The sequence below is a fragment of the Lactuca virosa genome, chromosome 4 (assembly GCF_052849685.1).
Source record: "Lactuca virosa cultivar CGN04683 chromosome 4, Lactuca_virosa_CGN04683_v6, whole genome shotgun sequence".
NCBI lineage: Eukaryota > Viridiplantae > Streptophyta > Magnoliopsida > Asterales > Asteraceae > Lactuca > Lactuca virosa.
Genome location: NC_136429.1, coordinates 325605289 through 325621094, shown reverse-complemented (window position 1 = coordinate 325621094; position 15806 = coordinate 325605289). Strand labels below are relative to the sequence as shown.

The 15806-nt window shown below is 36.8% G+C and overlaps 1 protein-coding gene across 1 annotated transcript; it reads right to left on the bottom strand.

The window, feature by feature from the left end:
- Nucleotides 1-5489: 5489 nt before the first annotated feature.
- LOC145106104 (uncharacterized) lies at nucleotides 5490-6038 on the bottom strand. The gene has a single exon (XM_079043148.1). The coding sequence runs from the start codon at nucleotides 6036-6038 to the stop codon at nucleotides 5490-5492; it is 549 nt and encodes a 182-aa protein (XP_078899274.1).
- Nucleotides 6039-15806: the final 9768 nt, after the last annotated feature.

Below are 15806 nucleotides of genomic sequence, written 5' to 3'. Positions count from 1 at the left end.
TCTAAATGAATACTATACTCTATTCTCGTTCAAATACATCTCATATGTTCAAATAAGGGTTGGAAACCCTAAAAATTCCGATTCAAGTTTAATATGAACTATGATTCTCTTATTGGGCCTAATGGACCAATAAACCTTCAACTTGACTATCTTGGGCCTAGAAACCCTAATTGGGCTCTAATTAGACCCACACTTGTAAAACTTTAGCATTTTGGGCCATGTGGACCTAAAAGGGCTCTCTTACCCCAAATGGGCCTTGTTGGGCCATAAATGATTCCATTAGCCCTAATGGGCCGTAAAATACCTATTGGACTTCTATTGGGCCGTAAACCCCTCATAAGGGTCCGATGGGCCGAAAATATAATTTTAGGCTTCATAAATTCGAGCAAAGCCAATAGTGGGCCCAAAATCATTTTATCCTTATATCTCTTGAGCCCAATTCTCAGCCCATTATGCAATTAATCAAAAAAAAAAAAGAAATGAGGAATTATGTACATAAGACACCTCATGTTTGCATGGTGGTCTTCCATGCAAACATCAATTCAATCTCTCTCCTCCCCTTAAAACTCTCTCCCTCCCACACAATAATTCATTCCAACTTCATCTTCACACTCCATTTTTCTCTCAAATCTTCAAGAGTTTCTTCCATCTTTTACTCCAAAAATTTCGTGAGTATGCTACTATGTTCAAGAGTTCCTCATCAAAGATCCTAACTTGGTAAGTTACTTCATGATTAAGATGTTAAACTTCATCTTTATGCTAAGATCTTTCATCAAACATCATCCATCTCTTGTTCATGCCCCTAGAATCATATCATCTTCGAAGATCTCCTCAAGAAACAAACTAGGCCGAAAAACAACATCATTTCCTCTTATCTCTTCATCAAAACCGACTTCCACACCTCAAGGTGAGTTCATACCCCCTATTTTCGAGTTTTACTATGTTTTGGGGGAGAATACAAGTTGTGTTGTATATATCTATGTGTGTATGCATGAATATGTGTGTTTTTCATGATTTATTTGGTGGTTATGTGTTATTTACTTCATAAATCTAAAAGTATGTTAAGAATATTAAGTTTATCACTTGGATCTACATGAAAACCTTGAGAAAAGTATGTGTTATCACATATAATACATGTAAACTAGTAGATTTGGGATTTATACACTTAAAATAGTAAAAATGAGTGTTGTGTTCCAAGATCTACAAACTAAACTCAAAAATCAGCCTTTCACATGAACGTTTTGGTCCAATCTCGAACTGTTTTGACCACCTAAATGATAATATTTTTCAAAACTTTTTTACATGCAAAACGTTCAGGTTTCTACCTTTAAAATGAATACTCTCACGTGTTCATACGATTTTTCTACAATTTTTGGAGAATTTTACAAAACTGCCTATCAGATTTGAAATAATTTCGGACCAGCCTGTGAAGGTGAGCAATTTCACACTTGTTAGAAGCCATTAAAAATTATGAAAACAATTGTGAACAAAGTAGACAAAATTTCCAAACTTCCAGAATTTACGGATCCAAATTTCGACTTACGATGATTTTTCTACAAATTTTCCAACAACTAGGTCAGAAAAGCCCAAAACCAGAAAAATGTGTGTTTTCACAAAAATCAAGCCAAAAATGATATTTTTGACAAAAATGGGTTTAAAATGTTATTTTTACCACAAATTAGTCATCAACACAAGTTTTTGAACAAAATGGAGACTAAAGTGTTATTCTTACAAAAATTGGGCCTTAATTGTAAATTTTTGGCTTATTGGGCCAAGAACGTCATTTTTACAAAAAGTGGGCTTTTATGCTATTTTAGTGAATACTTGAACCAAAACCAACGATAAACTAACAAACAGATTAATTTGATCATTTTCTAGGTTATTGGGCCTTAGTGGCCCATTTATATGTTTGATAGGTCCTGTATACTATTTATATGTTTATTGGGCCTTATTGACCCATTAACATGTGCGACGGACCTTGGATACTATTTGTGTGCTATTTGGGCCTGTAAATACCTTACATGTGAAATGGGCCTTAGTTGTCCTTTCATATATATTTCGGGCCCATGTTATATAATCTCATTCCAATTGGGCCTTGAAATGATTTACATGTTTAGCGATGCCTTAGTGGTTCACTTACATGGTTCATTAAGCCTGGAATGAGTTTATACTTTTCTTCGCGTAAATTCGATTAAGGATCTAGTGAGTTTTGTCGGTTGGCACCTATTAAGTGTACGATCGTAGCCTGTAGTTATAACCAGAGTCTCTTGGAGGGAGAGCGAGGATTTGTGTATAGATCAATACGGGGATGACACCCCACACCTGAGCTGTTCGCTACAGTTAGACTAACTCAGTCTAGGGTGACGAAAACCTTATAATCAAAACCGGCGTCCAACAACGCCAAGACAGGCGAAATTGTCATTATTTAGTATGGTTATGACGACTCGCTTAGAAGAATTAACGTTATGAAGTTTACGGAAGACCATTCTCTTTTCTCTTGGATTACTCGGAAACATACTCGTACTAGTACTCAACCTCGGGGGTTGGTATGGCAGCTTTCTCTTTTACAGACAACATCGGGTTGTCTGGGAACATTCTCTTTACATGCTCTTTACATTCTCTCAACATTCTCTTTACCCTTTTAGTTAAATAAACAATAACATACATGCATAAATACAAGATTTGACACAAACATACTAAACAGTTTGCAGAAAATATAGGATTTTCTGGTGGTTTCAAAGTTATACAAATCATTTTCACAAACATGCTTATGAACTCACCAACATTTTTATGTTGACCTTTTTAAATTAACTTGTATTCTCAGGAAACCGTTGAAGTAGGATGAACAAAACAAACTAATGAATATTGTGTTATATTTTGTTTCATCATACTCTGACAATTTTGGCATGTAATATTCAAATACAATAGTCGATGTAAACAATGAATGTTGTTATATTACATGTGTGATGATGATGATGTTATGTTTCAATTATATACTCTGTAATGATACTACAATGTTGAAAGTCACACCAAGCCCCCGGACGTTTCCGCCGTCTGGTTCGGGGGTGTGACATTTGTTGCCATTGTTTTCATTTGGAGAATTTTTGAAGAAATTACTTTTTGTGGAGAAGTCGGTGTACTATTTCAAACCCTTATTGATCTTTATACGAAATATATGAAAAAGGGTCGTTCCCAATCAAAATTGTGTTTGAATGTGAAAAGACAACCGCAGTCTTGATTAAAAGCAGCTATCATATCATATAATCGATACTTCTGATATTCATCATTTGTTGGGAAACATAGCATTTAATTACTAAATTGAAAACTCTTTATTTGTGCAAATATTAAACACGCGTACACAACCTTTAACAATATTAATATACTAATAGTAGTGATATTCTTTAATAAACTTTTTGGTAGTTTTAAATGGTTATCTTATTTTTTGTTTATTATGTTGGTAATGATTTGGTGATAATTGTAAAAAAAAAAACAAAAAAAAAACTTTATTTAACCTCAAGGTAGTGTGAAAGTAACAGTTTATATTTTTTTGTTTATGTTATTTCCTTATGCCAAACATGACATGTATTAAACAACTTGTAACTAAATATAAAGCTCATAACTGAATCATTCTTTTTGTTTGCATTATTGCATACATGGGATAGAAATACACATATTCTTTATATAATATAAAATCAATAAAAGGTAGAAAAAAAATAATTACAATTTTTTATCAGGATAAACATACAAATTATCCAAATCACATATGACATACAATACATATTTTTAGCCGTTAAAAAAGACCTACAACTTTCTGAAGTATACTTACATCGTTTCAGTCATCTTTATTAGAACAATATGTGTCCTCCAATTAAATATGACATTTAATCATTTTGGGCATGTCATTAACATTCCCAAATCATCAACCTGTAAATTTTTTAAACAAAAATAAATAAATAATGTATGCTTTTTAAAAGGTTTTAATATTTATCTTATAGTAACATGATTATAGTACCTTTTTCTCATGCCCGGTTATAAGGAGGGGCAACCTGTGCATGTGCACAGGGCCCATTTTTGTAAGGGGCCCAACTTTTCTATAGTATATGTAGGAATCAGTTCGTAGCCAAAACGCGAAGGCAGAAGCGATCATTCAAGGTACTCAAGCGAGGGTCGTCTCGTCGATTAATCGATTACGGGAAGGAAAATAATCAATCCTACTACCATGGATTACCAGTCGTCCGGCCTCCTGTTGTCCTGTGATCACTAATCAGGTTATCAGGTAATCGATCAGTCTTGTTAATCCCTTGTAGACACTTCCCTACCCTCTTGCCCTAGTTTCTCATCAGTTGAGTTTCTCGTTTTCTTGATTTCCAAATATTTGAATCTTTTTGGGGTTATAATTCCAAAGTTCCGTATGAATATTTCAATATCATGATTTGTCATGGTTCCCTGTTTTCCAAACCGGGTAGGTTAGCGAGCTTGGAGACTCCTATAAACCACTTTTACATATGATGGTTAAATACATCTATGTACAATGAGGAATATAATTTCTCTCTCGGTCCAAATTCCCATAAAGAGTTAAATTTTTTTTCACTGTTAATTTTTTTTTTCTAAATGTGTGTTAGATTAAAATATGTGCTCCGTTTATATAAAAGTTTGTCTCCTTACCTTTTATCAACTTCCTTGTAGCTTTTTTGGATCCTGGTTTGGAAAATAAGGTAAAAAGTAGGTAAACTTGTTGATAAAGATTAGAACACTACCAATAGTAATAAGGGATGCGTGAAAGGGGAAACACCATCCACAATTACTTAAAAGACACTTAAGTCGCATTATATGATGATCCAAACTAAAACAGGAAGGATTAGTATTTGAAAACGGTTATTGGTTGTAGTTGTCAACTATTAGGTGTTCTAATCCTGATAGCTAGTTGAGTAAATGTATCCACATTGGACTTACCAGCTACAAATTAATTCATTATACGTTAGGGAGTAAGGGCCTTTTTTTTCCGGCTCGCCCTGGGCATTTGAATCCTCAGGACCGACCCTGCTTTTTCTACTTGTAAAACTTCTTTGTACACAATGTTTGAAGTGTAAACTCCATCATCATCGAAAGTATTCTCAGGAATTACTAACACTTTTGTACTTCTTCGCGATATACCTCTTGACAATGAGACATACAGTTGACCATGAGAAAAAAGTGAATACCGTAGATAAACACCCACATGTGGAATTGTCTGTCCATGAGATTTGTTGATTGTCATTGCAAAATTAAGCCGAATCGGAAACTGTTTTCTCTTTAGTTTAAAAGGGAACATCTCATCGTTTCCTCATTTCCACCCCCAACACGTAATAGAAAATCAAAAACCACATATAAGTTATTGCTCACATATTAATAATTAAACGTAACCTTTTAACTAAATGCCTAATAGGTGACATTCGTATGCTAGCGTCAACTATCTGTGCACGTGAACCACGTCTGGCTACAAGCAATATCTACCTAAAATCACCACCCATAACCATTATTTTTCCACCGAACGGCAGATTCACACCAATGACATCACGCATTGACCAATCAATAGCCTCGATTGATAGAATATTTGACATTGAAGCTTCATCACAAATTTTTACTTTTGCAACACGAAGTAGATGCGCCATCCCACTTTGTTTTGAAATGCTGCACATTGAGTTATTTTCAATTTTAAGAGGAATCTTCATTTGAGAGTAAGCAGTTCTGCCACCTATCATATTATTAGCTGGAACACCTGACAAAACTGTTGCTAGTGCAAGCATACCATGTGCACAAATATTTTCTAACAATGTTTTATACAAAAAATTATTTCCCGTCCCATCGGAACCATCTATAGATAACACTTCTGGCATACATTTGTCAACATACCTAGTGATCTCATCAAATGCAAATTTTAGGTCGGAATTAAGAGAGTCATACAAATGCAAATCTTCATATGTTACTCTTAAAGAGTACTCAATATTAAAATTATTGTTTACATTTGGAAGATCAAAATCTTTAAGATCCTTGACCATAGATTGTAGAAATCCTTTTATGTCTTACACGACCATATTTTCCAACAACACTCTCACATTGTGTTTTGTAATCTTCAGAAAAAGCTTCGAAATGTTCATGCCACAACTTGCACACATCTCCTGGTTCATAAAAGACCAATATGGTTGCAAAGAACCTTCTCATTGCCTTTGCAAACTGAAATAATGATTGCCAAATGAAGATATAAATTTAAATTGTCATCTAACTCAGTAAGACCTCTCTCAAGTGCTTCTTTTCTAAGAGTTCGATATACAACACCATTGACTGTATGTAAATATTTAAAGGACGTAGGGCCAACAACATGAGTCAAAAGAAGTCATAGATAGTACCATTCAGCTTGGGCTGGATTAGCATAAACCACACGACCTCTCATAGACTTATGTTTTCGAGGATTCCATCAATGCAATCCTCCACTCCAAGTGAAATATCTAGGAAAATCTCTATAAAAGTACTTTCTCGCGTTTGGGTTCACCCTATTTGTTTCATAAAAAGTTGTCAACATTGATTTCTTTCCTTGCTCCCTATTAACAATGTCTTCCATTCTATCTATATTTCTGAACATAACAAACTGATGATCTGGAAGATGTAGTTGTAAAGCCATCACAGGCGAATAGATTTGAGAAAGTGAAAAGTTATATATCCGCCATGAAGCTTCAGGAGGCAATACATAACGTGCATCTCAATAGTTATGTATCTCATGAACAACATCGCCTACATCTTCACTTATTTGCATAACATGTTTGTCATGTCCCTTGCAAAGATATTTGAAGATGTACTTGAAAGATTTTATGCTTGAACAAACCTCAACAGTGATATGACAGTTGAACACTGCGAGAAACTTTCAGTTATATGGAACGGCCCATCTATCATCCAAGTAAAGATGATGCACTTTAACCCCACTGTAATTATCTCTCCCTCGATACAATGGATATGTATTATTTCCTTAGGATATGTGGAACAAAAGATTTCCGGATCACCCTTCACATAAGGAATTTTTTGCATAACTCGCCACAAGGTAAATGGATCATGTGATTGACAACCAAAGCATGCATTTCAGGAAACTTCTTTGGATCTAGAATTTTAGCACAAACCAATCAGTCATAATGATCAAGATTTAGCATCTTGTATTCACCATGAAAAATTAACAGGAAATGTGCATGTGGCAAGCCACGTTTATGAAATTCAACAACGTAAACATATGAGCCCACTACATCGAGTATATGTTTTTTGAATAGTTTTTTTGTTTAGTTCATCTATCTTAGCACAAAAAACTCTTGAAACAAGGTCTAGACGATCTTGAGCGGTATGCCCGTACAATAACTCACTTTTTATTTCTAGATAATTTGGAGTGCATGTAATTGTTAGGAATATATCAGGCCTCCCATCATCCTGAACTAATATCATTGCATCTAAAAATCGTCGACACATATCACGTGGTCTTCCAAAAAAAACTTGCAGGCAAGACAGCCCTCTTTTCAACATTACTTCCTCGAACCTCACCAGCAGTGAAACAATCTACAACACCTTGGTACAACTCGGCCCGTATCTTGCTTTTTTTTTTGCACAATAATCTAAGCGTGAAGTCTCAATCTTGATGTATGTATCTACAATGAATTTTTGGAAATATCGGCCACCTAAAAAAAATTAAATTCTCACTCGCAAGTATTTGGAACTTGTAACAATGGTATTCTCGCATACTGACATTCCTCCTACCTCCTACAATATTAACATCTGTTAAATTAATTATATATGTATTTATGATAAAAATAAGTAATGTATACTCACTAATACCAAACCAATATATTAACATACACACCTTTTACACCCATCGTTGTTTTCATTGTCAATTGCAAGTTCATCAAGTGATACTCCATTCCGAGGTATTTGAGAATGCCACCCAAACTCTCCGTTAGGAAAGAATAAAGGATAATCCAATTGATCATAACAACCACATAGAGGTTAGATATACATATAATTATCATTAGACCTGCCATATACTAAAATACTTCTTTTATATCCGGTTACTTTGTTATTTACTTCAACACAAATACTAGCAACTTATAAAAAAACTCTAACTATATAGTATATATTGTCTATTATATAAGTTATAAAAAATTACATTAACAAGTAGTCATTCATCAAACCTCTGATGTCGTTGGCTGATTGTACACCCCTTGGTCTAGTTCCACAGATGCATTTAAAGTGACTCTACAATCTTCGAGAGGTTCTAGGTCACACAGGCACCGAAAATTTTGATCATATGGGTTTGAAGCAAGAATACGGATCAATTTTGTAATAATTTGTCTATCAATATTAGGATTATAGAGTCTATGTATAAGCTTAGTTTCACCTTCATAAAAGTACAATTGTAAGTACTCATGCTCTCCATTCTTCGAAACTATCTGTTCAAATGAATGATATATTGTCCCATTTACATGGAACGTATACACACCTCTTTTCACATTGCTTAATTCTGTATCTAATTTTACACTTAATGAAACAAATGAAAAGTTGGAATTGTAAGCGCATATGTTGTCATTGAACAACTTTGACTAATTATCTTGATTTGTGAAAAGACGATGTAATTTAGATGGAATAGGAGAGTAAGCCAAATTTTTCTTGACAGACATGCAACAAAAGGTATCATACTCATATTGTAAACTTTTTTCACCGCAGTAAATACAATTACCTCGCCTTTCCAATACATGATGAACCACTTAAATACCTTGATAAACAACATCATATGGATCTTCCATTCTTCAGTAGATATTGTTCTAAGTTTATTCTTCTCGTTTCAACGTCCATACAAAAGTCTACGATGTTTGCTACAATCGTCTGTAACATATTCATTACGAAATATGTAACACCCGAAATATGTAACACCCTATTTTCGAAACTCAATATAAATCGTCATTTTAATATTTAAAGTAGAGATATATATTAGTTTAGCCAAAGTAATCGACATAAACATGTAGGAAACAATAATACGGTTTTCGTAGATATATAGAACGCCCAAACCCGACTTCGTATGAAGAAGTTATGCTTTTTCGAAGTTTCGCGATTAAACCGACACGACTATGCGTGTCATAAAATACGAATCAAAGATAGATTACTTATTAGCATAAGAAATCTAAACGAAATTCGTAGTAATAGTAAAACCAAGAGCGTGCATATAGAGAACATCCAAATTTCACTTCGCATGAGGAAGTTATTGTGATAACCCGAAAATCTTTGCCTTGTAAGTTCAGCCATTTAATCCAACCGAGTGTCAGACCCGTTCCTGCTATCAGTTAGCATTGTTTAGAGTCTGTTTAAGGGTTCTAAGCTCAGTACATTCAAGCATTGGGTTTAGGGATGTGTCAGCTAAAGTTCTTCGCGTTGAAATCGAGTCGAACACTCCATTAAAGGGAGTGTACGGCTGTACACATGAGTGTACGGCCGTACACATGTGTCTGCGGCCGTACACCCATGTTGGCCGTACACCCTCCATAAGGGTGATATCCTTCCATTCCTAAGCCATTTCCTCAGTTTCCAAGTCAAGAACATCGATTTCTCTCTCAACTATCATAGAGCCTTTCACCCGATCTTCAAGAATGTAAGCTTTCTTCCGTTTTGATTTGTTGTTATTCTTCTTAACCTAGTAAAACCCTTTGATTTCATCCATTGCAAATCATCTTTTGGCTAGATCTTTAAATCTTCATCCATTTCACCAAGAACCCCAAGAACATACTTGTTCTTGGTGATTGTGCACCTTTTTGAGCCTCCATATCGTAAGTACTCCTTCCCTATGCTTAGTACACGATAGGAACACTAGATTAACACCCTAAAAACGACCAAAACTCAAGATCCAAGGGAGTGTACGTCCGTACACTCATGTGTGACCGTACACCCCTTAAAATACCACTAAAGGGCTTTCAAAGTGCAAACCTAGCTTCAACACTTGATGAGCAATTGTCCCACAAGCTTTCCTATCATTAAAGGACACTTTTATGCACTTGTTACCATGAGTGTACGGCCGTACACTCCATGGCCGTACACCCATGGCCGCACACTCCATTTAGTGGCCGTACACTCCCCTTAGATGAATCACATGTGATTCTAACACTTGGTCCAAATGTTTCCTAGTCCCTAAAGGTGTTTCCTTGCATGTGGTTGCTTCTAAACACTATATTCAAGCCATCATATGTCATTTAGGACTCGTATGTGTCTCGGGACTTCATTCGTGGAACTTCTCATCCTTACGCGCATATTCGATTGAATCACCCACATAAGGTGAGTTCATACCCCTATAATCAATCTTTTAAATTGTTTTAAATGCTTTTAAGGGGGAATACAAGTTGAACACAATTGATAATTGTGTAAATGTTTGTTATAAACATCTTTCAAAAGATTGCTTATGCTTTTATAAGTGATCAAAACATTTCAAAAACTATTTTTAAGTTATGTTACTTGATAGTTTGCAAACCTCCGTTTTTAAAGTACAATCATAACTTAGTAGATAAATGAGTCTTTTTAGTAACAGTTCAAAGTAAACATACTAGTAAACTATAATAGGTATAGTTTAGGGGTTCAGTTCATGCTAGATACTAGAACATACTATAAAGAGAATCAGGGAGGTATATACAATACACGATAACATAGAGATCATACTATAAAGAGAAACAGGGAGGAACATACTAAGATACTATAACAGAAACAACATACTAAGATACTATAATAGAAAGAACATACTAAGATACTATAACAGAAAGAACATACTAAATGCTATAGCAGAAGAACAATACATGATCTAATTATACCAATAATCATTAACTCCTTGTTCTAAACAAAAGGTGATAGTAAATTGGGTATACATGATCATATAACTTTAATGTGAATTTACACAGCCTAGCAATTTGTTTGCGGAAGTCGTGTTTGGTCCCCAGAATCTCATGCAGGGAGAGCGTATAGTATGGGTACTGTTCATCACATTATGACCTTAATAAAACATACTTGTTTTACGGTAATCAGTACTTCAGTTTGTCAATTCAAAAGACAACTGGGTACTTACATTTTCCCATTACTTTCATATTGTGACAGTTCCACTTGAAAGTTAATGCAAACTATTTTCGAGTTAAAATAGTTATAAACTAGGGAAAACTTTCATCTTTTCAAACTACAAAACAGAACAGTCGAGTCTAGTACATTCAGTAGAAAGGGGGCCTATAATGCTAACCTTATGATTCCTTATTGTATACATCAGGGATATATATTAATTGGATCCGAGAGGTAGTAGGATGTGTGCTTTTCGCTTCATTTCCTGTTCCTTGTTTGGTTGTGGGCTTAGAGCAGATTCACCCACCCTACTATCTATTCGATCTTAGCTATATATATGTTCCATATACACTCAGTCATCATAAGGGGTACCAGGTATGGGACAGGTCATAGTACACTAATTCAATACACCGTTTTCTAGTACAAAAAATACTTTTCAAATAGAACATTTGGTATACAAAACTAGAAACCTACCAGTAAAGGGTTTAACCCGTTTTATTAAACCAGTATACTTAAAGGACCTTAGGTGGTTAATTCTATAATACCTTAGTTTATAAATCAGGGTTATATATAATTAATACCCGATAGGTAGTTGGATGTGTGTTTTCCACCTCATTTCCTGTTCCTTGTTTGGTTGTGGGCTTAGGGCAGATTCACACAATTAACCATCTGTTCGATATTAGATTATATATAGCTAGTATAAACTAAGTGATTATAGAAGGAACCACAGTGGTTACCATTTTTACTAAAAGAAATAAGGGTTTTCTTAAACAATATTTACATCAAATTAAAGGAACTATTACAGTTAACTCCGTGAGTACCAAGTGAATACACCAGGGTTATATACAACAAGGATCTAACAACCAATGGGATGTATGCTTTCCGCCTCATTTCCTGTTCCTTGTTTGGTTGTGGGCTTAGGGCGGATACACATAACCGATTGTTTGTTTACTTTGGGTTTTATATAACTTGTATCCATTTAGTACTCATAGAAAGGATTGTAGAGTCATTTTTACTTATCTTTCATCAAAGCAGGAAATATAGGATTTTCTGGAGGAACAGACGAACTTTTCTAAAAGAACTTACAACTTATTACAACTTTCTATAACTTACTTACATCACTAAAATCTTATGAACTCACGAGCTTAAATGCTGATCTACTCTTTCAAAATAACTTGTATTCTCAGGAGACCAGTAGACAGGTACGCGCACTAGGATTCAGAAGATGGAGGATAATAGGTTCATGTCTTTTTGTTATTTACTTTGTAGTCTATGTTATGTGAATCACATACTTTGTAAACACTTTCTTTCTAATGAAATGGTTGTTTATTACTTTGATTACTATGATGCATGACTTGTGATACTAAACATGACGTCCTCCACCCCCGAACGTTTCCGCCGTTCCGGTTTTGGGGTGTGACAGATTGGTATCAGAGCGATGTTTATAGTGAACTAAGTATATCAACGGATATTCATTCGAGGATATCCATTTCTAATTCATAAAGTTTATTAGGTATAGACTCTTTTATGAATTGTTTCCAGAACCCCGTGGAAGTCAGGACCAGATACACTCAGAACTAGGATAACCTTGTCTTTCAGCTTTTGGCTTATAAACCACTGTTATAGACTTATTCCATCTCATCTTTGTATTCTTTTAGCAAAGATGCCTCCTCCCAGATCAAACAGACGCACTACTCCGATAACTCCAACTCAACCGCCACTACCTCCGCCACAATTCGATCCTGCTGCTCTCCAAGCAGCGATATCCTCCGCAGTGGCAACTGCCCTAGCTCATTTCGGCGAAAGTGGTACCTTCGGATCTGGTAGCGGTACCCACTTAACCAACCCTGGAGATTCTCACGGACACCCAAGGGAGTGTTCGTACAAGGACTTCATGAACTGCAAACCCAATTCCTTTAATGGAAATGGTGGAGTCATCGCTCTGATGCGATGGTTCGAGAAAACAGATTCGGTCTTCGAAATCTGTTCGTGCTCAGAAGGGAGCAAAGTAAAGTTTGCTGCCTGCACCTTCTCCGACAAAGCCCTAACATGGTGGAATAGCCATGTTAAGTCACTGATCCTATCAATGGCTAACTCAATAGGTTGGGAGAACCTAAAAGAGTTAATGCTGGAAGAATACTGCCCGATGGGCGAAGTTCAAAAGCTGGAACAAGAACTATGGGAGCTCACGATGGTCGGCTCAGACATAGTGGCCTACACTGACAGGTTTAGCGACCTGGAAGCACTATGCCCCAGGATGGTTACCCCGAAGAGAAAGAAGATAGAAAGATACATCTGGGGTCTAACTGCCCCGATCCAAGGAGATGTGTTGTCTTCTAACCCAGCTACATTCGATAGTGCCAAACGCCTGGCTCAGCGACTTATAAACCATGGAGTCCGTCATGGCGTGGAAGTCCCCGTTCCCGAGCCAACAAAGGGAGAGGACTATAAACAGAAGTTGAAGAATAAGAGGAAGAAGAAGCGAACAACACAGAAACCCCCTCAGGAGCAACAAACGAGTACTATGTACGCCGCCACAACACCTGCTACTCCAGCACCTGCCAGTCGATATGTTGGAACCCTCCCGAAGTGTGGAAAGTGCAACTATCACCACACCGGAGTATGCCGGGAAATGCAGTGTCTGAACCGCCACAGAAAGGGACACACAGTCCGTTTCTGCTGGGCACCGGCTCAACCGATCCCCCAAGTCCCCGGAGTTGAAGAAACCAAGCCTGCTATGGCTGTGGTGAGAATGGACACTACCAGAGGGACTGCCCGATAACAAAGAACTCAGGAGCGGATGGACAAACTCTGATGATCACCGCAGGAGAATCTACCCCGGAGTCGCCAGCGAGCAGCGGTACATTTTCGAAATAGTAATTACTTTAAAAATTAATTTATATTTATATAAGATTAAAACTTGGGGAAAACAGTTAAAAGTAATTATAATAACTCACTTATTGAAACAAGTCACAGTATTCAGGAGAACTAAAAGATCCGTTCAGAGAAGCTATGATGGCTTAGTATGTACATCAGGGTTGTGTATATCTAAGATTTTGCGGACTTAGAGTGAGTGATTCTGCCTTAATTCCTGTTCCTTTTTTGGTTGTGGATTTGAGGCAGAGTTACTCAGTCGACTGTCTTATTCATCTTAATTATTCATAACTTGTATATGACAGGCGATCATAGTGGTACCGAGGAGGATCATAGTATAAAGTATCGACACTAGTTATCAAAGTACTTTCACTGTATGTACTCGCTCATCGCGGTACGATACGTAGAAGTGTTAACATCAAGGGGAAAACATAAAGCACTAGAACGTTTACAAAGAGTACATTGTCGAGCACACTAGGGATACATCATCATATAACAGATGTTTCTTTCAAATCGGCTAAACTTTTGTTTAGTAAAGAGTCCGTTGCTATCATTCGTCATGAGTTGGCGTGGTCCTCACCATACTAAGTTCATATGTTTCTATCGCTTGACCGTCAAATTCACGAAACCTTCGTCATTCGTAACGACAGTCCGACCTAGACCTCGGTTTTGTCTCTCGTATTCTAAACCCCGAAGTACTCATGCGAAGAGTACTTTGTCCTCCGAAGCCTTGCCGCCGTATGTTCCGTAGACCTTCCCAAAATACCACTCGTCCAGCAGACCAAGTTCGACCACAGAGGCTAAGGACGAATACAGCCCACCTATCACTATTCAGTTTATACGCGAGGGTGGTATATGATTATGATTACGCAAATTTAGTATGTGTGTTTCCGCCCTATCTCATGTTCCTTGTTTGGTTGTGGACATGGGGCAGAGTCGCACATCCGACCGTCTTACTAATCCTAACTATATACGACTTGTATACACGAGGTAATGATAGATGGACCTAGTATGAATCCTATTGTGAACATTAGGGCAAAGTTGCCAGGTCTGCGAGTGGGTATTCTGCAAATCAGAGGAGCGCAACCCCAGTAGTTCTGCTAAGAAAGCTAATTTCGGGACGAAATTCCATCTAACGGGGGGATGATGTGACAACCCGAAAATCTTTGCCTTGTAAGTTCAGCCATTTAATCCAACCGAGTGTCAGTCCCATTCCTGCTATCAGTTAGCATTGTTTAGAGTCTGTTAAAGGGTTCTAAGCTCAGTACATTCAAGCATTGGGTTTAGGGATGTGTCAGCTAAAGTTCTTCGCGTTGAAATCGAGTCGAAAACTCCATTAGAGGGAGTGTATGGCCGTACACATGAGTGTACGGCCGTACACATGAGTGTACGGCCGTACACATGTGTGTGCGGCCGTACACCCATGTTGGCCGTACACCCCCTCCACAAGGGTGATATCCTTCCATTCCTAAGCCATTTCCTCAGTTTCCAAGTCAAGAACATCGATTTCTCTCTCAACTATCATCGAGCCTTTCACCCGATCTTCAAGAATGTAAGCTTTCTTCCGTTTTGATTTGTTGTTATTCTTCTTAACCTAGTAACACCCTTTGATTTCATCCATTGCAAATCATCTTTTGGCTAGATATTCAAATCTTCATCCATTTCACCAAGAACACACACTTGTTCTTGGTGATTATGAACCTTTTTGAGCCTCCAAATCGTAATTACTCCTTCCCTATGCTTAGTACATGATAGGAACACTAGATTAACACCCTAAAAATGACCAAAACTCAAGATCCAAAGGAGTGTATGGCCGTACACTCGTGTGTGGCCGTACACCC

Excerpts from the sequence above, each read along its gene's own strand:
- LOC145106104 (XM_079043148.1), bottom strand. The coding sequence starts at position 6,038 with ATGGTCAAGGATCTTAAAGATTTTGATCTTCCAAATGTAAACAATAAT.